General features: G+C 48.8%; 1 protein-coding gene across 3 annotated transcripts in view; it reads left to right on the top strand.

The window, feature by feature from the left end:
- LOC126534106 (uncharacterized) overlaps window positions 1–27,064 on the top strand; it is a 50,153-nt gene that overhangs the window by 19,735 nt on the left and 3,354 nt on the right. For 2 of the 3 annotated variants that reach the window (XM_055072668.2, XM_050181321.2), the window contains 5 exons: window positions 8,132–8,308; window positions 17,229–17,370; window positions 17,907–18,056; window positions 18,985–19,245; window positions 21,446–21,727. In XM_055072668.2, the coding sequence (XP_054928643.1) occupies window positions 17,245–17,370; window positions 17,907–18,056; window positions 18,985–19,245; window positions 21,446–21,727 (819 nt within the window). In that variant the 5' untranslated portion in view covers window positions 8,132–8,308; window positions 17,229–17,244. The remainder of the gene's footprint in view (window positions 1–8,131; window positions 8,309–17,228; window positions 17,371–17,906; window positions 18,057–18,984; window positions 19,246–21,445; window positions 21,728–27,064) is intronic. The other variant, XM_055072669.1, reaches the window with a different exon arrangement.

The following is a 27,064-nucleotide window of genomic DNA, read 5'->3' as shown; positions in this document are numbered from 1 at the left end:
GATTCTCCTATGTAAATACTTTGTAAATAGTCTCAAATTCTTAATCTTTCGTTCGCGTAACATTTTGGTGGAGGGTGCCGTTCCCCGTCCTCGCCACGGAGCTCCGCAGCTAGAGGCCTCACAGTCCTGCTTTCCGCCATGGCTCCCGGTGACACCTCGTCTCCTTCTACTCCTGCGACCCCACAAACAACGTACGTTATGGTTACCAACCCCCGCGATCCTGGCATATTCTCCGGCCAAGATAATGTCGACGTTGAGGACTGGCTCAACCTGTATGAGCATGTTAGTCAAAACAACCGCTGGGACCCTACCATTATGCTAGCGAATGTCCTATTCTACTTGGACAGAACTCCTCGTGTCTGGTTCCGAACACACGAGGACGACATCTCTAGCTCGGATGCTTCCAAGGAGAAGCTCGGCGACCTCTTTGGAAATCCCACCGGTCGGCAGCTGGCTGCTAGAAAAGAGCTTGCTACCTGAATTCAACCTTCTACTGAATCGTATGTCTCGTACATACAAGACGTGCTCGCTCTTTGCCGGAAGTCTACGAGAAAATGGCCGAGAATGACGAATTCTGCCACCTACTTAAAGCGATCGCGGACGACGCCTTCACCTCGTTGGTCTTCAACAATGTGTCCACCATCGACATCATTGTCAAGGAATGCCGACTCTTTGAGCTCGCCAAAAGCCACCGCGTCATTCCACAGTTCTCCCTGTTCCTTAACACGGCTGCGACGTCGTGTTGCGTCGACCTTACCACTTCACCACCCTTAAATGAGCACATCACGCGTATTGTTCACTGCGAACTTGAGGCTGCAAGTCCTCCGCCGTTCCATTCACGCCCCCTTGAAGCCACCATTGACCAACCAGCCCCAGCGATCTCTATCATTCAGGCAGTTGTGCGGCAAGAATTTTCCAACCTTGGTTTTGCTGCTGCATGCTCAGTCTCCCGACCTGACGCCCGACCGGTGCCGACACCTACGCCTCACAGCGATCGGTATTCCCCTTCCAGATACCGCAACCCTACCGAGTGGAGAACTCCGGAGGACAAGCCCATTTGCTTCCGTTGCCTCCGCACTGGCCACGTCGCTCGCCACTGCCGCACCTCCTGGATGTCACCGTATTCGAGCTTCTCTTCCCCGTATCCTCGCCCATATGCCAACCCGTGCCATTACTCGCCTTGTCGTATGCCTCATACATCAGGCGTATCCGTCGATGACAGTCGTCCTGCTCGCTCGCCGTCACCTCAGCGCCATTGGTCCCCGTCGCCCCAGCCACGCCGCCATTCGTCGCCGACCAATTATGGACCTTCCCGGACGGAAAACTAGACCATGCAGCTCCTGGCGGTAGAGCTGCATTTTCTTCGTCGTGTCGAAATCCTCCATTGACGCTCCCAACGACCCAGAACTTACTTGATGTTCACGTCGGCGGTGTCCCTTTGACGGCGTTAATAGATACTGGAGCCCAGATGTCCATAATGAGTTGTAACCTCCGTCGTCGAGTGAAAAAGGTTCTCACGCCTTCTCCTACTCGAGCCGTACACGTGGCCGATGGTAGCGCTATTGACGTCACTGGAATGTGTACTTCCCGTATCAGTATCGCCGACCGCCACGTTCCTGTTCATTTTACAGTGCTGACGAATTGTCCCAATGACCTAATCCTCGGACTCGACTTTCTTACGGCGCATTCAGCTTTGATCGACTGTTCTGCCGGTACCCTTTGTCTCGAACTGCCTCTACTCGCGCCTATTCGTGCCGAACTGCCGAACAACTTTAGTACGACCGCCTTCGTCCGCCTACCGCCTAAAGCCTTGACTTTCGTTGATTTGCTACAATCTTTTCCTGTGCCCGACGGTGATTACGTCACCACACCTGTTCCTGATGTCCTTTTAACGCGCAATATAACTGTGCCCCACTCCGTCGCCACCGTCGCCGATAACTGGACATGCCTCCCTGTCGTCAATTATAGCCTGACAAAGGAAGTTCTACGCCAAGGCATATCGGTTGCAATGCTGCGTGCTATAGGAGATGATCACGTCGCGACGTTTGCAGTTGAAGTCTGCTCAGATTTTTCACCATGTCCACAGGATGCCATTTGCCCTGACGCAACATTTCGACCCATGATTGCTGCGGACCTATTGCCAGAACAAGCAGCAACTCTGTGCCGCCTTTTGGTTTCCTATCACGACATCTTCGACCGCAACAATCGCCAATTGGGCCGGACTTCAATTGTTAAGCATCACATTAATACTGGTGATGCCAGTCCTATTCATCGCCGGCCATGTCCAGTTTCTGCTTCAGAGCGCAAGGTTATTCAAGATGAAGTGAACAAGATGCTTGCCAAAGGTATTTTTGAACCATCTTAGAGCCCTAGGGCGTCGCCCGTGGTACTTGTTAGAAAGATGACACATGACGTTTCTTCGTAGATTATTGTCATCTCAACCGCATTACCAAGAAAGACGCCTACCCCTTGCCTCGCATTGACGACGCCCTCGATTGTCTCCACGGTGCCAAATATTTTTCATCAATAGACCTTCGGTCTGGCTATCGGCAAATTTCTGTGGATGAAAAGGACCAAGAGAAGACCGCGTTCGTCACGCCTGATGGTGTATATCAATTCAATGTGATGTCATTCGGTGTATGCAACTCCCCAGCAACGTTCGAACGTATGATGGACTCTTTGCTTCAAGCGTTCAAATGGTCATTATGCCTCTGCTACCTAGACGACGTTCTCATATTTTCGCCTACATTTGAGACACACCTTGAGCGCTTATCAGCTGTTCTTCAAGTCTTCAACGAGGCTGGGCTGCAACTAAATTCGTCGAAGTGTCACTTCGGTCGTCGGCAGATTACAGTGCTGGGCCACCTCCTCGACACTTCTGGTATTCAACCAGACCCAGAGAAAATTCGTGCTGTCACGTCTTTTCCTGAACCTCAGTCTATCAAAGACGTCCGAAGGTTTGTAGGACTCTGCTGCTATTTCCGACGCTTCGTAAAAGACTTCGCAGCGGTTGCCCGACCATTTACTGACCTTCTGAAGAAGGACGTGCCGTTTACGTGCGTCCCCGCTCAAACTGCCGCGTTTGCCCAGCTCACCAATATTCTCACCACGCCTCCTGTACTAGCCCACTTTGACCCGTCCTCTCCTACTGAGGTATGCACCGATGCCGGTGGTCACAGTATCGGAGCCGTCTTAGCCCAGCGCCAACACGGTCAAGATCGTGTTATCGCCTATGCTAGCCGCCTCCTCACAGCAGCGGAGCGCAACTATTCGATTACAGATCGTGAATGCCTGGCTCTCGTCTGGGCGGTTTCCAAATTCCGTCCGTACTTGTATGGCACGCACTTCTCTGTAATGATGGACCACCACGCGCTCTGCTGGCTTTCCGCACTCAAGGATCCTACCGCCCGGCTTGGTCGCTGGGCTCTGCGGCTGCAAGAATATTCCTATGCAGTAGTGTGCAAGTCGGGCCGATTACACGAAGACGCAGGCTGTTTATCACGCTATCCAGTGCACAAACCACCCGCCGACCGCTACCCGTGACTCAGCTGCTACATGTTGCCGACGAGCAACGGCGTAATGCCGCTTTGCGCGCCATCATTGATGGCTTGGAATCTTCGTCTTCTGATTCGTCCCTTCACATGTTTGTTCTCCAGAATGGTGTATTATATCGCCACAATGTACGGCCCGACGACCCTGTCCTACTATTCGTCATTCCCAAGCACCTCCAGTCAGCTGTTCTCCAAGAACTTCACGATTTACCTACGGCAGGTCACCTTGGCGTCTCCCGCGCCTACGACGGGATTCACCCACGAATCTTTTGGCCCGGCCTTGCCCGCTCCTTCCGGAAATACGTTGCGGCGTGCGAAAAATGCCAGCGCCGAAAAACATCGACGCTCCCTGCCGGGTGCCTTCAACCGCTCGACATTCCTTCGGAGCCATTCTTTCGCGCTGGCTTGGACTTACTTGGCCCTTTCCCTCTATCCACGTCTGGCAACAAGTGGGTCGCTGTGGCGATAGATTACCTTCCAACGAGCTGCGCCACAGATGTCGCCGATTTTCTTTTACTCGACGTGATTCTGCAGCATGGCGCTCCACACCAACTGCTCACTGACCGTGGTCGGATATTTCTTTCTAAAGTCATCGCCGACATCCTTAAGTGCTGCTCAACCAAGCGCAAGCTGACTACGTCTTACCATCCACAGACCAATGGTTTTACTGAGCGTCTGAATCGTACCCTAACAGACATGGTTGCAAAGTACGTCTTGTCCGACCATACTGATTGGGACCTTGCCCTACCCTATGTGACTTTTGCGTATAATTCTTCGCGTCACGACACTGCCGGTTATTCCCCGTTCTTTATGTTGTTCGACCGAGAACCCACATTGCCACTGGACGCATCCTTTCCATCCGCCGCAGTAGAGGCCAGCGAGTATGCACTTGACAGAATCACCACGGCAGCCCAGGCGCGTGAAATCGCGCGCGCTCGCCTCCTGAACTCCCAAGAGAAGCAACGGCCTTTGTACGTTCGCCAACACAGAGACGTCCACTTCTCACCTTGATCTCTGGTACTCCTGTGGCCCCCGACTCGTCACGTTGGCCTGTCAGAAAAACTCCGTCTCCGTACACAGGACCATATCGAGTGCTGCGTGCCGTCACTCCAGTTACGTACGAAATCGCCCCAGTCAGTACCAATGCCTCATCTGCCCCGAATTACACTGACGTTGTGCATGTCGTACGGCTCAACTCGTATTACTCTCCTGTTATCACCGATATTTAGACGCACCGGGACGGTGCTTCCGCCGCCGGGGATAATGACACATGCATACTGCGTGTTTCTTGTGGTCGGTGCACGCGGGCGCGCCGACGAAGACGACGAACGCTCTCCGGCACACGAGCTGTCGGCTGAACTGGCCAGCGCTGCATTCTCATTTGTAAATACTTTGTAAATAGCCTCCAATTATTAATATTTCGTTCGCGTAACAGTATGTTTACCTGGTATTGATTGACCAGCGAACTAAACGATGTAATTTGTTTATTCTAGGCGAAAATAAGGGGCAGCCTGTGGTTGTTCTGTACAAGAAATAAAAAGTGAGTTAGTATACATCCGTTGCAGTAAATTACGCATTTGAGCTCTCCAGTGCGTAATGCGTGTGTTCTTACCAACGGTGCAGCACTTGGTTGGTTGTCCCGAGAGAAATGTAACTGCTACCAAGGTCAAATTTGCTGAAGAAGGACATTACAGCCAATGCGCATTCGAACAATAAGTTCGAATTACAGCTTTTGCTATAAATTTCTTCAAGCAGACATTATATGACCCTTGCGCACTGTTTCCAAGTGTTCTGAGAAACACTTCGTCACATCGTGTCCATATTCGTGGAGAATTGTGAGCATGTTATGAACAATGTTCTGCAAAATTTAACGTTTCCGGATTAATGAGTTTTGCAAATTATTACGTGACTAGATTTCTTCCTTATTTGCTTGTATGCCTTGTTTGTATTTCGTTTGTTTACATTTCACAGAAACAACGGTCATGTTATGGGGGATTTGTAGGAAATGTTAACATTCTTGGGTTAATTACAGCCTTTGTAGTAAAAAATGTATGCGAGCGCACTGGAGCGTTATGTGTGTTTTACGAACGTCGAAGAGTTCAGCTTGCGCTCCTGCGACAACTATAATTGTCACCGAGATGAAACTTAATGAAAACAGAGGAAACATCGCCGTCGATGTGCATGCGAAGTTTGATGCGTGTGAATAAATTACAGCCTTTGAAAAAAAAAGATTTTTCAAGCTCTCGAAAGCGTTAATTTTACACGGTCGTTATGCTGAATGTTTCCCATTGTCCTAAAGGTTCTAGTTGTCACTGTACGTGACACCGAGTTCACATTCTGTGGTTATGAGGGAAATGTTTGTGGACAGTTTAACGTTTCTGAATTAATTACGATCGTTACCAAAAATTACTGAAATATCGATTTTTTTCCCACGTTCACGCGCTTTACAGTGTGTTTTCTTTTAGCTGCACCAAATTTTAGACACTGTCTATGGCAGATAGTAGAATTGTAACCCTTGATCTAAATTACTCGATGAGGTGGTCATTACTTCTATATGAGAAATCAGAATACTCTATTGCATATTTAAGATAATTACGCTTAACATTTATTAATACGCTAATTACCCTTTTAATGAATTACTTTACGGCAAATATTCAAATTTACGAACTGCAGCGATGAGTTCGCGAGGCGATCCACTTGAAACGAGTTCTCAGGACTACGTCAGTTCTGAGATATTTTCAAAGTGCCCGACGAAATGCATTGGCGTTCTAGTTACTTTTTGCTTCAATGCTTAAATCAGCGTATATTAAAGAGAGTCACAACCGATCTTTAAGGACCTAGTTTTTGAGGGCGCAGCGCAAAGCTCACCCTCGGTAGCGTTTACATCTGCAGCGGTTACTTCCAAAAGCGCGTGGATATTTAGTAAGCAGAATTTTTAGATCTGAGCAGCCTCGAAAAAAAGTAAGTCCCTCCTCCAGCAACGCTGAGAAGTGAGAGCGATGTCGATAGCCCGCCTCACAAATTGTGAAAGCCACCGATCGTTCTGCTTTGACAGTAGTGTTGTCAACCACCTACATTTCGACCTTTTCGACCACTTTTGAAAATAAAAAAGCTGGTGCGATAAGTTCGCGTTGTTGTACAGACATTTCTTACATTTGTACCGCGTTTTCCCGAAGCACATGCCTACGTCATGGCTAGCAGCCCCCCGTCGTGGTTGTTCTGTCGATAGACGAGCCAAGCCAACTCATCGAAAACGAAGGCGAAGGCAGCGCCACTTTTCTACTCACTACAAACGAACGCTTATCTGCACATTGTAAGTTATAAGAACAACTTATCACAATAAAACGTGCACTGCATTTCAATACTAATAAAAAGACCGGTAACCGCGTGCAATAGTAGAAGGTAACCTGGTAGACCTCTTGTGCAGCTTCATCTTTATGCCGCGTGGGGCGCCAAAGATCATTTCTCGCGACTTTTAATTATGAATTAAAAATATAAATCCACATTTATTGAGAAAAACATGGCTCGTTTTAATCACTGCGATAGGGAATCATTCTATCAGTGGGGTAATCTCGATTCATGTTCTGAGCGGGTTGTTTGTCCCTTTGATAAAGTAAGTAGAACGACAGTGCATTTTTACCGCAAGTTTTTGCCCCCTCATCGAGTAATTCAAATCAAGGATTAGAAGTGTGCTATGTGCCACAGGCAATTCTTAAAAATTTGGTGCTGCGAAAAAAAAAAATGACACCCTGTATACGAGCCGGTCGTAGTGACCTCGGCAGAACCGAGTAGCCTTGTTATTTGTGAAAATATCTGTGGCAAGTTATGGGTGATGCACAGGCAATGTTCAAAGAGTGTGGTTCAGTTACGGCGTATAATTTAATTTTCTACCCTGTTAGAACTATAACAGCCAGCTCGATGAAATTTGTGGGGTGTGTGGGGGGGGGGGGGGGGGGGGGAGGGTACGGCCGCTTCGCATGCCAATTGTAATATGTGCGGATGAAGCTATGACCATTGCCAGAAATTCCTTAAGCAAGTGCTCGAAATGAATATACGTGGGCAACAATAATTAAATTATTGGGTTTTTACGTGCCAAAACCCCTTTCTGATTATGAGGCACGCAGTAGTGGAGGACTCCGGAAATTTGGACCACCTGGGGTTCTTTAACGTGCACCTAAATCTAAGTACACGGGTGTTTTCGCATTTCGCCCCCATCGAAATGTGGCCGCCGTGGCCGGGATTCGATCCCGCGACCTCGTGCTCAGCAGCCTAACACCATAGCCACTGAGCAACCACGGCGGGTGCGGGCAACATTTCAAACAAATGAGTCCTATGCACGCAAAGTTCTAAAGTGTGTCAATTCATTAGTGACAATCGACGTTCTTAAGTGCTCGAAAGCTTCACTGGAAACTGAGTCATTGATGCTGCAAGGTCACACCCATTTTCTGCCCTCTTTTTCTTCCTCTATGGTGGGAATGCATATAGTAGGGATGGATGGATGATTCCCTTTAATACAGAGGGTGGCGGCGGGTGTCGACCTGCTGCCACATAATGTGGAACGGTGATCTCTGTCGTGGCAGGTCCGGGTAAAAAGCCTGACAATGATTCGGAGGAGACCCTGAGCAGCAAGGAGCAGCTGTCGCTGTTCGTGGTGGCCATGCTGGCGGCCTTCTTCTTCTGCTTCCTCGTCGCCCTGCTCTTCTACTACTTCTTCACCGGCCCCAACATACCAGTCGCCGTCGCCTGCGTCTCCGATGGTACGTCCGCCCGCATTCAGAGAGAGAGAGAGAGAGAGAGCCGGCGGAACTCCAGTCGAAAGAGTGACTGCGTGGAGTGTAAAGTGCGAGTCCACCTCCGAAAGCTGTATTCTTGCGAGCCCTAAGAAACACACTTACCTCCTTCAGAAAAATATTTCTTTTACTGCCGTAGAATGAGTTTCCCCGACCTTCTCTTAGTTTTCAGGATGTACGCCTCCGGCAAATATCACGTGATGTGGCGTCGCTGGCGCTTGGCACTACAGAGTGTTAGAAAAGGTGCCCCACATTTCTTTTGGGCTTCAAAGAAGTGCCGCCGTCTTCACTGGTAATGAGCGAGTGGCACTGGCATCGGGCGTGCTATTTTTCGAACGCGCAGGGCCGCTCGTCTCCCCCTTCCCCTCTCCCTCAACAAATAAATAAATAAATAAATAAATAAATAAATAAATAAATAAATTCGGGAAAGAACGTGATGGCGCCCGTCAAATCAATGGTTTTCGCCTTGCACTGTAGGTGACCAGGTTTCACCGTTCCTATGTTTCGCCGTTCCTTGCCGTATCCGAAGCTAGGCACTGCAAATTAGCTGATAGTCTTTACTGATTATTGTCCTTGGCATATGTGTCAACAATGAAACGCGTATGAGCACGACATTACCCCCATTAAGGGCGAAGAAAAATCTAGTAGCCAGATTTTACTGATTTTTGGTACCAAAAGATATTTTCATACTGTAGATGAATTGTGAAAGCTTTACGAAGTGCGCTTTCTCATTTCGAGTGCTACGATATGGCCCACTTTATGAAGTACGCCGTGCCTTTACAGCAGCAAAACACAACGCAGGTCCTAAAATATATGTGCTATATATTGGAACTCGTTAAGATAAGAAGGCTTAATTACATTCGATGGTGACATGAAATTTGACACAGGGTCGTTATATGACCTTCAAAATTAGCATTTTAATAGAATTTTGCCTTTGTTTGGGAGGGCCTTTTACTATTAAAGTGTGTGACGTACGTAAGAATTTTATAGGTAACGGGCAAGGGCTTTGGGGCTGCTTTTCCAAGCGCACGTGGTTCTGATGCAGTGGACTTCACTTAAACAGAACTAGAAGGGGCAGGAAGTAAGGTTCCGTTTTTCAGAAGTTTCGTTTACGCAAAGGACGCAAAAGTCACGCTAAAATCGCTTTATTTCAAAAGCGTCGAGTGTTTTAATTACACTGCGGTGAACAAACGGCGGTATTTCATATTATATCTGGAATATCGCAGCTTCTTTCGCTCAAGCTCAAGTTTGCGCGCCCTACATTTTAGAGGGCAGCTTTTAGGCGCCAGTTCCTGCATTGAGCGTCGGTGTGCCTCGGCGTAAGCGAGCGAAGAGCTCAGCGAAAGATGAAAGAGCGAGCGCGGAGTGCAGCGGCGGATGAGTGAGACGAGTGAGAGCGAAGAGAGTGCGAGAAGAAAAGCGGAGGAGGAGTGAGCAGCGGAAGCAGTAGGCGGAAAGCGGGGGAAGCCACCTTCAAGCACCGCCAGACGGCGCTCACGTCCGCTCATCCGCAGCAGTGGCGGCTCGGTCGTGCGGGGAAAAGAAGAAAAGAACCAGAAAGCGCGCCTTCGCGCATAGCGTTCGCCGCAAGCATTTCCCCGTAAAGCTTACGGTTGCATAAGCTGTAGTTGCCGTGAAGCGGCAAGTGTGTGGCCGGTCTATTTGTAGTGCCGCGCGTCGCGGCTCTGCCAGTCGGTGCGGTGATCGGAGCGATGCATCAACATATCGTGAAATGAAAACACGTATACAGTTGCGCTCAAATTTAGCATTAGGGAGTATCGTAATCGTCGGTGAATTTTTGAATTGTCATCACGATGCACAAAGGAACGCGAAAACTATAGGCAACGTAAGCGCCGCAGAGCAGCCGCTGATGCTACCACAGCGTAACTATCTGCTGATGGGTTGGATTTCCTTGAACATTTGGAATCACCGTTTGAGGCACGTGCACTTTCGGTCAGAGTTACGTTTAAACGGAGTTCACAAAAAAAAAAGCGTTCCGGTTGGACGAAGTTTTTTTAAGGTTGTTCCTATGGGTGGTCAACCAAAGTGGGCACCGTCGTCCTATTTATCCGGACTTGCCGTTAAAGCAAGTTTCGTTTGTCTGGAGTCTATATGTATAATAATTCACAAAGGTGAAGACGTCCTATAATCCACTGGATGCAGGTGTATGCGGCTAAATCATTGAACACTTGGTTCAATGATGGTTGAAGGATTTCACAGATTGGTGGCCTCTCTTGCGATGACCGTCGATTTTGTGCATTATGTCCTGTTTCATGATTAGCTCGGTGACATATTTCTGCTAAAAGTTTCTGACTTATCATGAAATGGGGCCCTTCTCTGGCCCTAGAGTGCACGTTGCAATATTTTTACTTCGTGCCTTATTTGCTTTGCGAAAGGAATATACATCGTTTCTATCATTTTGTTTTTACCTACTTAGTAATCTGCAATAAAATCGTGTATAAATGTCCTCTCTGTTTACCAGTGTCCCCATAAAGCATCTAAATCGTTTTATTTTATCTTTCTAAAGTTACTGTAATATTGTTGCATAGCCCATTTTCGCTTTCGCAAATCTCACTATGGCATTAAACTTTTGGGCACACATTCTTTCTGTGTATACTGAGCCATTGGTCACAGGCGCTGTTCAAATCCACGCCCAAGCGACGGCTCTCCTGCGTAAGAGAATCCAATCTCGAAGGCTATGCTTTTGGTGACTACATGCGCTGGAAAGGGTTGCACAGGGGAAAATAGTTCATAAATCCCGTGTTTCAGACATCACATATTGCAGGCCCTAAAAGAGCACGCACTATTTGCCCTGCGTACACGAAAGCCTGAGCTTCATGCACATGCAACGCGCGTCTTTCTTTTTCTTTCTTTCTTTTTTTTTCCTTTTTTCGCAACTCTCAACATGCAGACAGATGTCCGCAGTATTTTTACGCTTCAGAAGAACCTCGCTTCCAACTAGAAGGCTTTGGTCTCTCGGCTCACGCATGCGTATAATGACCGCATGAATTTGAGAGCACATTTTATCCGCCAACCACAGGCAGCCACGTGCGGCCTTGCGATTCCCTGTTCCCCGGTTGGTATAATGTTGGATGAGTAACACTAACAGTTTTCGCGGAGGAGTTAGTCTAGGGGGCTAGATTTCCTGGCCATTGTTGTTGATACACGGACGATCACTAAATTACACAAGCACCAGTGCTCGTATTTAATATTCGCCCATGCGTCAACAAGTGCGTTGAAGTATTCAAAGCTTTAAATTAATATTAATTAAATTAACTTCTGCGGTTTCGAGTGCCAGAACCACGATCTTATTGTGAGACACGCCGTATAGTGAATTTCGACGACCTGGGTTTTTTTTTTTTTTTAACGTGCGCCTAAATATAAGCACACGAACGTCTTTGCATTTCGCTCCCACCGAAATGCTGTCGCCGCGGCCGGGATCGAAGCCGCGACTATCACGTTCAGCAGCACAACGCCATAGCCACTAAGCTACCACGGCAGGTCTAACAGCTGGTTATCTCTTGGGGCCACAGCATGGCGAGCACCACGTGCCTCATCCTTGTACCACCGCGATCTAGCTTTGGCGTTCTGCATACTGAACGTTCTGAAGTGTTTCGGTGTCAAAACACCAGCAGAATTTACGTCAATCCATGTATACATAAAAAAAAAAGAACAGCCGCGAGAGGCAGGTTATAATGCGTCGAAAAAAAAAATGGTGGATTCCTCTTTCGGAGGAATCGATCATTACGCGAAAATGAAACGCGTATACAAGTTCCTAAATATGCACGATCATTTACTAATAAGTTTCGCTCGAAACGCGAACCAATGACAGCAAGCGAAGCCCATGTTGCAGCGCAGCGTAAGGAATACTCTGGGGGCTATACACCAGGCGTCATATAAGTATATCCATTGCGCGAAGTATGCGGCATCAGGGCGAGCCCCGGTGGTATATATTGTCACGGGGTAGGGACGGTTAAGAAGGCAGCAAAACTGTGATTAACGAAACGAGCGTTTCACTAGCGGCGAACACACTCGGCGATCGTCGAAAATCTGATCAGCGGGTCAAGCGCGTCGGCTGTTATACACCAGTCGTCGAATGTTCCAGACTAATCGTTGGGACCCGCGTGCCTTCCACACGCCCGATAAAGATAAGTTCACGTGTCTATATACACGCAGACCCGCATGCACGCGATTGCCGAGCGACGGCGACGAGCGAGAGGTTTCACGTCGCAGAGGACGACCGGTCGCTTGTCGCGTCGCCGGCTTTTGGCCAGCCAGAAAATTTTGTTTGCCACCCGGGAGTCTATCGCAGCGTCTTCCGCCGGGGGCAGCGCGAGTGCGCAACGCGGCAGCGACCAGTCCGCCCTGGTTCGATCCGAATTCGCTCTCGCACCTTCCTGTCTGTCGAGTCAGCGAAACCTAAACAGCAATTTTGGCCGTCGCTTCTCAAGCTAACTATCGGCGTTGTCTTGTCGTGATTATTGGTATCAGTTTGTTTTGATGCTGTCGGGCCTGAGACGCCACCGAGAATGGTGTTGAGTTTTGCGCCGCGTCCTTTCACGCTGGCTGCATTGAGCGCATTTCCACTGGCGATGACAGCATATTAAAATTAAATCTAGTGCACCTTGGTTAAAACACTATAGCCTCGTGGTACGTTCGCGATTTATTTTTTATGGGGACAAGATTGTATTTATTCGTACAACAATCGATCTCAACAATAACGACAAGAGAGCGCCGATATTTTGTGCTCAGCTTGACATGAGAGTATAAGCTATGACATAAGCTATGGCTGATTTTACTATTGATTTTTTTTTTTTTTGCTGTCACGGCAGAGAAGCGACGCGACAGGCGGAACCTGTTGTATCGCGGCGCAAAGCAACCGTATGGAGGCGACATCGCGAAAAAAAGTCGCGACAAATTTGCGTTGTCGTTACCATTAAACATAGAAGAGTGGTGGCGCATATGCGCATACCCAGTTTACCCAAGTTGGCGTCAAGCAGGTTCACTGAAGAGCGCCACATCGCCAGTAGTACATACCCAGTAACACAAATTGGCATGTAACGGATTAACTGACGAGTGGCGGCACACACTCGGTGTAACACATGCGCAGTCGGCCAAGTAATCCGGCGGTTGCTTCTCGAACTTCGTTCTTGTAGCACAGCAGCCCCATGCTCTACTCATCAGACTACAAACCCCCCCCCAGTGACCCAACTTGACGGGAAAACGGTTAGAGAGACAGATAGACATATAGGTAGATAGACAGGTCTTGAAAAGTGGGTCAAGTACGCTAAGAGTGCTATTACTGCATTAAAACAAACCATTCTCACTTTATTAGGCTGGTACAAAACGGCAGTTTCGCCCCCTTTCCGTGATCGTGATTGCGTGACGTACGTACATCGGACAGATTTTCGGGGGGGGGGGGGGGGGGCGGCATCAAACACTTTTCTGCTGACACCTCCTACAATCAAACACTATGGCTCAGACTACAGCGTGAAATTGCTGCGTGGCTGGTGGTGCTTGCATTTTTCGAAGCCGTGCTCTATGTGTAGGTTGTTTGACGGCGTCTAGTTGTGGGAAATATTTTGCCATGATGACGGCTCGCGCAAGGCATGTGTAAATGGTTCAGAAATCAGCGAGCACGTTTTGTAGCAATGTCGAAGGATCCGTTCGGATTCAGGAGAACTGAGTATTTTAACCAACAGTAGGACGAAAGTGATCAAAATCGGGATTGCTAACTGTTGCGTGGTGACTAGAAGTATCTTGAGTTGAAGGTAAGGAGGAATTTTGTGCGGGGGAGTACATACATACATACATACATACATACATACACGTTTATCCCTGTCACGGACGTGCGCGTGCAGAGTGCCACGAGGCCATGCAATTCCTGAACGGGCACTTGAACGACGCGAAGAAGCCGTGCGTCGACTTCTACGGGCACGTGTGCGACTCCTGGCATGACAAGGACTCCAGCTTCCACGACGACGTGGCCCGCACCACGCTGATCGTTTTCAACCGGTCGCTGTTTAGCACGCTCATCGTGAAGCACAAGGACGACATTCGCCACGGCTTCCACGTCATGCAACCCGTTTACAGGCGAGCACCACCGCCACTGTCAGGTGGCGCTAAGAGTAACTGCACGAAACGGTAACTGCTAGCAGTGTGGCCAGGTCCGGTAATTGTACGCTGATTTGCGCTTGTCGCATTTGCCGATTCGCTTGTACCGCCCGTCGCTTGTAGCGGTTTTCCTTTCATTTTCTTTTTATTCCTGCTTTCATGTGAGTCTTCTCGCTTGCTCGAGTTTCCATGTGGCGCTTAATGGCACACGTATTAACTCCCACTCGAAACAATAAAATGCGTGCCCAAAGCTGTAACATAATTTTTAGCGTAAATGTGATATTCTCGTCAACAACGTTGTCATTCACTTTATCAACACTTCTTAGCAATAGTCTGCGAGAAATTTGCTATCCTAAATTAAATTATGGGGTTTTACGTGCCAAAACCACTTTCTGATTATGAGGCACGCCGTAGTGGAGGACTCCGGAAATTTCGACCACCTGGGGTTCTTTAACGTGCACCTAAATCTAAGTACACGGGTGTTTTCGCATTTCGCCCCATCGAAATGCGGCCGCCGTGGCTGGGATTCGATCCCGCGACCTCGTGCTCAGCAGCCCAACACCATAGCCACTGAGCAACCACGGCGGGTGAAATTTGCTATCTTGTTAGTGCGTATTTTATATATGAATACAGAATACGTATTTTGGGAGCTACAACGGAATACATTCCCGATTCTATGAAGCGAAAGGTTAAACCAGTACTATATAATAAGAATGGGTCTCAGTGGCTTGGACGTTAAGATGTCGACACGTGTACTTGTCTTTATAAGCGACACGTTTCACCGCCTAACAAATGTTATCGCACAGCGCAGGACGCGCCTGCATGTATCGGAAGTTTCTGGAATGTTATCGATGGTTCCATCCGCTGTCTGTGACCGAACCTTGTGTAGTCTGATTGCATGTGTGCGCGACGCGAATAATGTAGGACTTTGTGGAAGGCACGCGGGTCCCAGCGACTACTCCGGAATATTCGACGACTGATGTATAAAAGCCGATGCTCTTACGCTAGTTTCTTTAATCAAAGTTCTTCTGCCTTCTTCAACGTCACTACCACGTGACAATATGGTTGTCAAAACAAAAGCACGAGGATAAGGCAATCTCTATCACACAGAAGACATAACCGCGTGCCGTCGTGAAATGGATCGTTTTGTCTAGTAGACAAAATGTGCGGCCTCCAGCGCACCTCGTTGCCTCTGCCTCCGTTTCGCCAGCACATTCCCCCAACGGGCAACAGAGAACGTTGGGTTCCGCTGTATTACGTGTTTGATGCGCGCTGGATTTGATCTTGCATGCCTATTCGCCCCCTTTTTACGGCTGGTTGTTTGTGGAACAATAAACCGAGTATCGGAAATCTATACACACCTTTTCAATTATGTACAATTGGTATGCCTCTCAGTGTGTCGTTGAAAATTTTGAATTTGATACACCTAAATTTGGTGCCAGAGTGGAGACGGGCGCCATAATTTCACGTTGCCACCGTCCATTGGCAAAGTGCATTGGCGAAGGATCGCCACAGTTTGGCTTGGCAAATACGTTGAAACACTGCTGACGTGATGATGACGAAGATAAAGAGTAACGCAGGACTGCATTCGGAATCGCAACATGCGTCTTGTGCTTGAAAGGGGTTCGAGAGGCAAATATTAAATGAATGCGGACTGTTAAAATGCCGTTCCGGGAACCTCCTATAGCTTCCTCCGTGCCAAGAAAGGACTTAGTTTAAGAGAAAATCGCGTCAGAAGGGTCCGCATACCTTTAGCTCAATTCAAATTGCCAGCCCCGAGCAGGGGGGGGGGGGGGGTTGATTGGTGACGTAGCACACGTCATCGGTGAGTCAAACGGCACCCGACAGACGGCGCTACAGTCTCTCTTTTTAAAACACCTTAAACTTCGTAAAGCAGTGACACTCTCCTCCTCGGCCTTCTCTTCCTCGTTTCTCCTCTCTTTCACGCTCCCTCCTCGACCGTGGCGCCGCCTACACTGCTCGAGCGTAGCAACGGCGCCAACATGCGCTCCTCGCCACTCCGTATTCGCTTCTCGAGCAAAAATGGCGCTGATGCACGGAGCGAGGGCCCACGTGATGCTACTAGGCCAATAGCGACGCAGCGTCGGCCTCGGCCGGAGCGCGCGAGCAGGAGGCGGCATTCTTCAAAGCGTGGCAGTACTTTACGAAGTTTAAGGGGTTTTAATTTTTTTTTGCGCAAAATGCGAACGCGCGGCCAGGGAGAAACCGAGCCAATACAGAGCGTTGGATTCGCCGCTGCAGATGCGTTCGGTCAAGTGGAGTGTACCGCTATGGAATCGCGCGACATCACATGGATGTGGCATTCTCTGCTGCTTGCACTTTGTGTGAGGTTTGTGAGCCAGCTAAACCAGCGCACCACTGCGCGATAACGAGACTACTGAAACGCGACAGCGCGGGCGGCGCCAAGTCGATCGGAAACGAAACCTTTCGACAGCCTGCATCCTTATCAAGGGTAACGTCGATGAGTTCTTTTTCTAAACATCGAAGAGAACTAGGCAAGTAGCATTTTCTTTCGTCGTATAATGCAATGATCTTTTTATTATGAGAGGTTGAGTGCTAGTGATAGAATAAAAATGAGAAGCGCCTATGCCATCGGGCCTTGACCTCAATTTCTCGATTACTGGAACTTTCTTAGCGATAATATTGACGCCTTACGCCTTCTCAAGCATTATTTTATTACTTTAGGCTGACTTATAATATTTGCCGTTAGTGTCCCTTTGAAGAACCACGCTATACGCACGCGACCGCACAGGTCCTGCTATCGTTACATGTCGGTGCCGGTGAACCTGAAGGATGCGATGAAGGAAACTCACGAGCTGCTCGACCTCAGCGACCTGGTCAAGGCCCCTTCCTTCTTCGATGTGGTGCGCTACCTGATGCGGCAGTCCATGCAGGTGAGTATCGCTCGAAAGCGGCTGCTGCCACGCACTTCAAAACGAGCCTGCATATTGGCCTTAACGTTCCTCATATTTACTTCAAATATAATCTTCGTGGGCGATCTAGTTATTTCTTTTTTTTCAGTAAACCGTGAAAACTGGCATATAACGTCGGCGGGCGCTTCTGGTCTCACTATAAGCTTCGCTGTGAAAAGCACATAAGGAAGTGTGGGGGGGAAATGGGCGTTTTGGACCAGTACATTTGGGGTGAAATGGCCCACTGGCTAGCGAATATTTCTACCTCCTTTATACCAAAGCTTCACCAAGGAGGCAATTAACCAACACTTCTAAGCTGTGACAGCGATAAACAGAGCAATATATCGAGAGCTGTGAGAAATGTTCATCGCTCTTATACGAGGGGGGGCTGCAGCATTCGCAATAGAGAGTTTTAGTTTAGGGGACGCAAGCGGCTTGCGCCCCCTAAACTAAAACTCTCTAATCTCTGGGACTCCGTACGTGCAGAGCTCCGAAACCATCTTTTCGTCGTTGCGCAGATTGGTGTGAGCACCCTGTTCCACAGCATATTCGTGTACGAGCTGGGACGCAACATGCTTTTTTTGGGACGCGGATCCTCACTGCGCAATAAGCTCAACACGCCGTTCAATAGCGGTGAAGGACGTCACTACTTCGAGGTTACGCTCCAGGTACGTGGAATAACAGCCAATTAGTTAGTTTATGCTTTAAGTGCCTTAGAAAAGCATATCGGTATTAGTACCGGCGCCTTTCGCAATATACGTTAAAACGTGGGCGCTATACTAACAAACCAGAGAAAAATAACAAAAAGAACGATGTCCTATAGAATGGACGCAGCTATGTTAGAGTGGCGTAGAATACTAGATACGTGCAGGACATTCACCCTTAGCTTCAACAATGGACGGGCCGGCACTTTCATCGGTGTGAGATAAGATTGCAATAATTGTCGTTGCATCCCTTGCAAGAGGAAGAAGAAGAAGAAAATATGTTTGTCGTACTACTGCGCTGTTACTGTGCTTTTCTTGTTTTATGTAGTATATTAAGGCTTATTTGCGCGCTTAGGCGCTTACCGCTACTATATAAAGAAGTGATCAACAGTCGGTGAACATGGAAAGGAGGCTCAGGCTTGTTAAACACTATTGTTGCCCGCAAAACGAGACATATTTCGCACGTCTCGTTTTGCACCCATAATTTAGGTTTAGCAGACCCTGCCACCTTGCCCAAGAAGTCTCTCTGAACCTTAATCTGAAGCCAACGTTTCGACCCGGGTACTTCTTCGCTCACAACGAAGGCAGTTCCCCTTGTGGAAACTTCGGCTCTGGCGAAAACAAGTCCGCTTGTCTAAACGTTGCTTCCGGCTTAATGCCTCCCATGTAAGCCTACAAGTGCCGATCACTTCAATACTTCACCGTCCAGCGAACGCTGCAGTACTGTCTTGCACGTTATGAGGTAGAATTCGTCTTCGACCACGTGATCCGGTCTAAGCTTAAAAATTCGCACGCACGCACACACACACGCAAAACAAGATGCCGCGACAGGTTTGATCGTTCGAGCCAATCTGAAGCGTTCTGCGAATCGCTCTGTTCCCGCACCACGAAGGCGTGGCTGGGCCTGGACAACGTGAACAGGCAGCTGAGCCTTCTGATAAACGTGGACGCCGAGGTGCACAGACTGCTGACGGGACGCGTGCCGCCCGAAGAGCAGGTTGCGCTGCGAGATTTCGTCCGCGACATGCTGCCCAACGTGTCCGCCGACCAGTGGGTGCAGGCCGTGAAGGAATCTCAGCGCCAGGACGTCTTGCTTGAGGCGACGGACGACATACTCGTCCAGGGAGGCCGCAAGTTCAAGGCGGCCTTTCAGGTGAAGTGTGCACGTGTCGTGCTTCATTCGTGATTGCAGGCGCGGATACAGGCTTTTTTTTTTCTTTTCACGCGAAGCTTGTATTGTCTCGCTCGTGTCGGCGTCGGTGTTGCCGTACGAAAATAACTCGAGCCACGCGAAAATAGAAATTGTCTTTCGGGCTGCGGGTTCGGGTTACCGACCTCCGGGTCGCGGGACCACCACGCTAACCGATTCGGCCACTGTCGGTTCACCATACGCGCCTATTAAAGTGGGGTTTTATATGCGTGACGGAGTAGACGCAGCGCAAGGCGCGAGCCAATCACAGGCGTCCTCTCCCTCCGGAGGAGGAGGGAAAGGGTGTGATCGCGCGTTCACGCGCCTCGCGCACGCCGTCTCCCGCCAGTTCAGGCCCGGCAGACAGATGCGGATGCTGCGTTTGGTTCGTTCTGCCGAAGAGTAGACTGCGTTGAAGGAACGGCAGCGGGAATGGGCCACGCGTCGTGCGTTCGGCCGAAGGAGAGGTGGCACTTGATGAACGCCGCTGGGAACTCGTTCGAGAAAGGGCTCGCCGTCGACGTGCCCACCTCGCCGTGAGGGAGCGCGAAGCCGAGACGTTACGACAAAACAGCCGCGGATCCCGAGCTTCGCTTGTACCCCTCTTCATAGTATATAGTGGGATAATGTGTCTCATATGCACAAAAAAAAAGACTAACCAGCCCCTCCCCTAAGGTTGCACAAGGTTCGCGTGTACCCCTTTTCCGGGGAAGTGGGAGGGGGCTATTTTCAAAGGTGGTGGGCTCTGACAATGATGATGATGATGATTGTATGGATATTAATAATAATAATAATAATAATAATAATAATAATAATAATAATAATAATAATAATGCCTTCCCGCGACGAACGAGTGGGTGACAATGCTTTTCGGCTGAGATTACGTTCATTCGGAGTTATGTGACGCAGCATTGTACAATGTCTTCGATAACAATTCCTCGTAGCAAACGTGACTAGCCTATTAAACTCAACTGTGGCTACTACGCTTATCGCACAAAACATGATTAGAAAAGAGGCTTCCACGTGACGGCCTTCTACAGATGCGGATGCTGCGTTTGGTTATTATTTGCCGTTAGTGTCCCTTTGAAGAATCACGCTGTACGCATGCGATCGCGCATGCGTACAGCGTGATTCACTGAGTGAGGTCACTGAGCGAGCTTGTAGCAGCGTTACTCGCGGATGGTCACTGGCATGAGTTCCGAGATCGCGCGCCGCCTGATCTCGGAGGCCATGTTTCAGGCATAAGGTTTCCTATAAGAATGCTAGGAAAAGCTCTGGCAACCTCGCTGCAAGCATTGCGCTTTCACGGGAATGCACTCTTAAAGGGCCCCTCACCAGGTCTGACCATTTTGAGATGACAGGCGCAGAGCGTACAATGCGCGATAACGACCGTGTCTGCAAACTATTACATCGCTACGCGCCGCGGAAAGATATGAAATTTCAAACCGAACGCCGTTTTCCCTTCTTCTCGCGGCTGCCGCGCTCCGAGCCGGAGGATGACGTACACGTGCTAGTGCGCCTGCGTATGCATGTTTGTGCTGTGACGTCGCTCGTAGTGACACGTGACTTCGAGAATTATTCAAGGCAACATCCGTTATTTGTGTAATATGTTGCTTGAACAGACGAATTAAAGCTTAAGAAAAATAATAAAACACACAAACCGAATGTCTGCGTGTTTTTGTTTTACTTTGCACCGCAGAAAGAGATGTACTTCCGTTTCGTCTGCTTGATCCCACGTCGTTCAATCGCGCGCGCAGACGCCGACACTATGTCATTTTATACCGTGTTCCAGCGCGGCATGATACTCTGTGATGCGCTCGTGTGTACCTCGGTGTTCGTGTAGCACTGACTTATACCGCTAGTCAGGTGTTCTCGCGCACAGCGCAACAAAATCGCGGGCTGTGTGAAGCGAGACAACCACAACAGCTCGCGCGCGACGCCGCCAGCGGAAGTGCGTCGCGCCGCAATAAAGCAAGGAGAAAAAAATTGTGCAGATCCCACGCACTGTGGGAATCGACGTAAGCGAAGCTTTCTGTGCTGTTTGCTTTGATCGACCATAATTAGCGGTGGATGTTGATGGCGAACGTTTTAATTTACTCAACGTTTTGTCAACACGAGAGTTGTCAGTCGGTGTTAAACGTCACTTTCCGTTTCTTTTGCGCAGAGGTTGGCGTCGCGCGGCCTGCAGAGCACTTCCTTCTACCTGGCCACCAACCTGGTTGCGGGCGTGGCCGGCATGCTGTCCCAGCGCGACGACATCGCCAAGAGCGAGGTGGCCAAGGCGCACTTCTGCCTCCAGTTCACGCACAAGTGCCTGACGCTCACGTGGGCCTACCTGGCGTCGCGATACGCGTCGACGCCCAGCAGCATCAGCGTGCTCCACGCCATGCTCGCCAACATCCAGGGGGTCGTCACGGAGCAGCCGGACACGTTCACGTGGATGGAGGTGGCGCTGCGCTCGCTCGCTCGGTCTCTGTGACGTTGTTAGACGCGTATAGACGCGTAGAAACGCGCGCCATGGATCGGCGCTCGCCGAAGTTTGCTCGACGTCACACGTAGGCAATATACGCGATGCAGTGTCGAGGGACGCGGACAGAGAATCGAAAAGTTGTGTTACATATGTAATAAGCGCAAATAAATACATATTTTTATTATTTAGCAGAGGCGTTATCAAATTTCTAACGATACAAAAACAAGGCGCATGTACAAGATCTTAATGTCGAAACTGCGCGGTATATAACCGGCAGAATGTAATCACAATACACGTTTACAAGCAATGAATACATGGCGGAAATTGCCCTATAAAGATGTATTAGTTTTATAGTTCAAGGACACAGTGAGTTCATAACCGATGGATGGCACTTAATTTGGTTCACAGTACTGCTAAATAGACAATGAATCAGTGAGATCGGGACATTCAGCCCCCATTCGTTAAGATATAAGTATAATAATTCGAAAACTTGCCCAGCGGCGTGAATCTGCGTTCATACGCTTACTCGTAGGATCGAGGCCCATGTACATGCTGTAGGTGAAGGCGTCGCGCAGGTTCGCGGCCAATACGCACAGGTCTACGCCCCTACATCCAGTCATGATGACCAGGAAGTCGAAAGCTCCTATGAAGACGTGGAATAGGTGATGGGTAAAGTCAAAACAAAATACAGTATACTGATGGGCGACTTCAATGCCAAGGTAGGCAAGAAGCAGGGTGGAGATAAGTCAGTGGGGGAATATGGCATAGGACTAGGAATAGCAGGGGAGAGCTATAAGTAGACTTTGCAGAACAGAATAATATGCGGATAATGAATAGCTTCTTCCGCAAGCGTGATAGCCGAAAGTGAACGTGGAGGAGCCCGAATGGCGAGACTAAAAATGAAATAGACCTTATACTCTGCGCTAACCCTCGCATCATACAATATGTGGACGTGCTCGGCAAGGTGCGCTGCAGTCACCATAGGATGGTAAGAACTCGAATTAGCCTAGACCTGAGGAGGGAACGGAAGAAACTGGTACAAAAGAAGCCGATCAATGAGTTAGCGGTAAGAGGGAAAATAGAGGAATTTCATATCAAACTACAGAACAGGTATTCGGCTTTAACTCAGGAAGAGGAACTTAGTGTTGAAGCAATGAACGACAATCTTATGGGCATCATTAAGGAGTGTGCAATAGAAGTCGGTGGTAACTCTGTTAGACAGGATACCAGTAAGCTATCGCAGGAGACGAAAGATCTGATCAAGTAACGCCAATGTATGAAAGCCTCTAACCCTACAGCTAGAATAGAACTGGCAGAACTTTCCAGGTTAATCAACAAGCGTAAGACATCTGACAAGGAAGTATAATATGGATAGAATTGAACATGCTCTCAGGAACGAAGGAAGCCTAAAAGCAGTGAAGAAGAAACTAGGAATAGGCAAGAATCAGATGTATGCGTTAAGAGACAAAGCCGGCAATATCATTACTAATATGGATGAGATAGTTCAAGTGGCTGAGGAGTTCTATAGAGATTTATACAGTACCAGTGGCACCCATGACGATAATGGAAGAGACAATAGTTTAGAGAAATTCGAAATCTCACAAGTAACGCTGGAAGGAGTAAAGAAAGCCTTCGAAGATATGCAAAGGGGGAAGGCAGCTGGGGAGGATCAGGTAACAGCAGATTTGTTGAAGGATGGTGGGCAGATTGTTCTAGAAAAACTAGCCGCCCTCGAGCGTACCGGAATCATAGAAGGACGCTAACATAATCCTAATCCATAAGAAAGGGGACGCTAAAGACTTGAAAAATTATAGTCCGATCAGCTTGCTGTCAGTTGCCTGCTAACTATTTACTAAGGTAATTGCAAATAGAATCAGGAGCACCTTAGACTTCTGTCAAGCAAAGGACCAGGCAGGATTCCGTAAAGGCTACTCAACAGTAGACCATATACACCCTATCAATCAGGTGATAGAGAAATGTGCGGAATATAACCAACCCTTATATATAGCTTTCATTGATTATGAGAAAGCGTTTGATTCAGTCGAAGCATCAGCAGTCATGAAGGCATTACGGAATCAGGGCGTAGATGAGCCATATGTAAAAACACTGAAAGATATCTATAGCTATAGCGGCTCCACAGCCACCGTAGTCCTCCATTGGGGAACGCAACAAAACCCCAATAAAGAAAGGCGTCAGACAGGGAGATCTTATCTCTCCAATGCTATTCACAGCGTGTTTACAGGAGGTATTCAGAGACCTAGGTTGGGAAGAATTGGGGATAAGAGTTAATAGAGAATACCTTAGTAACTTGCGATTCGCTGATGATATTGCCTTGCTTAGTAACTCAGGAGACGAATTGCAATGCATGCTCACTGACCTGGAGAGGCAAAGCAGAAGGGTGGGTCTGAAAATTAATCTACAGAAAACTAAAGTAATGTTTAACAGTCTCGGAAGAGAACAGCAGTTTACGATAGGCAGCGAGGCACTGGAAGTGGTAAGGGAATACATCTACTTAGGGCAGGTAGTGACCACGGATCCGGATCATGAGACTGAAATAACCAGAAGAATAAGAATGGGCTGGGGTGCGTTTGGCAGGCATTCTCAAATCATGAACAGCAGGTTGCAACTATCCCTCAAGAAGAAAGTGTATAACAGCTGTGTCTTACCAGTACTCACGTGCGGGGCAGAAACCTGGAGGCTTACGAAGAGGGTTCTACTTAAATTGAGGACAACGCAACGAGTATATGGAAAGAAGAATGATGGGTGTAACGTTAAGGGACAAGAAAAGAGCAGATTGGGTGAGGGAACAAACGCGAGTTAATGACATCTTAGTTGAAATCAAGAAAAAAAAAAGGGCATGGACAGGACATGTAATGAGGAGGGAAGATAACTGGTGGTCATTAAAGGTTACGGACTGGATTCCAAGAGAAGGGGAGCGTAGCAGGAGGCGGCAGAAAGTTAGGTGGGCGGATGAGATTAAGAAGTTTGCAGGGACGACATGGCCACAATTAGTACATGACCCGGGTAGTTGGAGAAGTATGGGAGAGGCCTTTGCCCTGCAGCGGGCGTAACCAGGCTGATGATGAAATACGGTGAATTTCATTCAGTATTACGCAGGAACGTGCAGCCATCCGTCTTCGCGGTTGCGGCGTCTGGCAAGCGCAATTTAAACATGGTCACATGGCCTTCACTTGGCCTGCTGTGTTTTCAATTTACCGCCGCAACAAAGTACACAGTTTTTCTTTTCGGGCAGTTTTACTCCGGGAGAACCGATGATTAACTTCCGCCCTCTGTCGTCGAACCGGTGATCACCATAGAAGAATCGATTTGTAGTGGGAAGGAAAACGCCTGTTATAGCCGTCATTAGACAAACTGTACATTGGTGAACAAATAAAATTGGCAGCCCATAGTGCAGGCATGAGAAGATGAATCTTGTATGTCTGACTGTATTTATTTATTTCGTTCATGTTTAAAAGGTAGCGCGCGAAAAACATTGATTGATTGCACCCCTTAATTTAAATTAGGGTGGCTCTGCTTCCTAGTTACTATACAAAGGACGAAAGACACAACGATCGTACAAAGTACTGTATGCCTTGAAACATGAATCAGTACCAACTTTGGTGTCCTCCTTTTGCTTGAGTTCCTGCAATTTTTGTGGCATTACAGCAAGGTATGATGACGTCGCGTTTCCTTTGTTACCTTCCACGTGTCCTGCAGATACGCTTAGGCGCATTTGAAGAATAAAACAAATTTCAACTTAAGCCAGCGTTGTTCTTGTACTCTTCATGAAATGGCAGGTCCGCCCGCGACTTTGCGACGTCACCTCCTGCAGTTTGTCTATAGACCGTTTTCATGGCGATCCCATGGGCACCGCCATATTGTTACGGAAGGATGAAAGAAGAGAGAGGAAGAAGATCGGAGACGCTGGCTGCTGCGTGTTCTTGGTGGTCAGCCATCTTAACTATTCTGACTGATCCTGTACATATATTGTAAATATAGTTTTTATATACTCGCAACATCCCCGTAACATATTGGTGGAGGTGCGGGTACCACGGCTGGAAACGGAGCTTCGCAATGGACGTCGCATTGCCGTCCGCACCATGAATGACAGTGAGCACACGGGATCAGCGTCGTTGCCGCCTCCAACGTCACCGTCGCGACCCAAGGATCCTGGGACTGGGAAAGGATCCAACCCAAGGATCCTGGGAAAGCCGACGCGTTTGCAACCATTCGCCAGACTTCCCAATACTGCCGCAATGTCAACGTGTGAAGATCAACCCGCACAGCAGCATGCGTCGCGATCAGAGAACGTAGTGCGAATCGTTAGACGTGAACTGGATGCGATGGCGCCCGCCGCTTTCGCTTTCTGTTTGCGTAGCCCTGATGCTACCACATTTTAACGCGACAGCGTCAAGGAGCTGGGTGTCGCAGAAAATCCGGTGTCGTCGGTATCGGCGGCGTTGGCCGTGAGCGAAGAATGTCGGATGGCAATTCATAAATAAAAACAACTTGCAAGATGGACTGGGTGGGAATCGAACCAGGGTCTCCGGAGTGTGAGACGGAGACGTTACCACTCAGCCATGAGTTTTTTTTTTTTCTTTATTACCACTCAGCCATGAGTTCGATAGTTCAAAGCGCGACAAAAGCGCCTCTAGTGAATACTGTGCTGCCTTAGAAACGTGTGGTAGAAAGTTCTATTGCGGTGTATATTGGTAGTTATGAGCATGTAAATTACACAAGTCGCAGTTCAACGAGTAGCGAAGTACGTTTCCGCTACATTTATTCTGCCCTTGGTGCACACGCAGAGCCATCTTGCGGCAAACACAGAAGACTCCCTCCTTGCAATGTACGGCGCTGCACTGACAGGTGGCGCGCCACTCGCCTGCTTCTCCCCTTCCTCTCATTTGAGCGCATTGAGGCCGTGCGGGGACCAGTGCGAGGATGCCCCAATACCCTTGCGTTTAATAAGTCTTCACGCTCTCTCACCTGCCAACTTCCAGCGTGCGTCACTTGAACGCTCGTGTTCAGGTGACGCGGCTCCTTTTTCGGCTCACAGCGCGATTCCTAGGTGCAGCGTCCGATGCGGGACACCTCTGGCGTGATTGCTGCGCCGTAGCGCGTCTGGTGGGAAAGCGTCCCCTGTGATGTGTGCCGTGCTGCTGGCGAGGAGTCATGCGTCTGCGTGGTGCTCCCAAGCGAGACAGAGGACGATCCCATCGAGGCATCAGCCCCAAGATCGCGTCCGCCTTCATGGCGCGTCGCGGCCCGGCTGTCCGTGCCGATCACGACGTTTGGCTCTCATAGATCGTTTCT

Source organism: Dermacentor andersoni, chromosome 7 (genome assembly GCF_023375885.2).
Source record: "Dermacentor andersoni chromosome 7, qqDerAnde1_hic_scaffold, whole genome shotgun sequence".
Classification (NCBI taxonomy): domain Eukaryota; kingdom Metazoa; phylum Arthropoda; class Arachnida; order Ixodida; family Ixodidae; genus Dermacentor; species Dermacentor andersoni.
The sequence above is the reverse complement of the archived record's forward strand: the minus strand, read 5'-3'. Positions and strand labels throughout refer to the sequence as shown.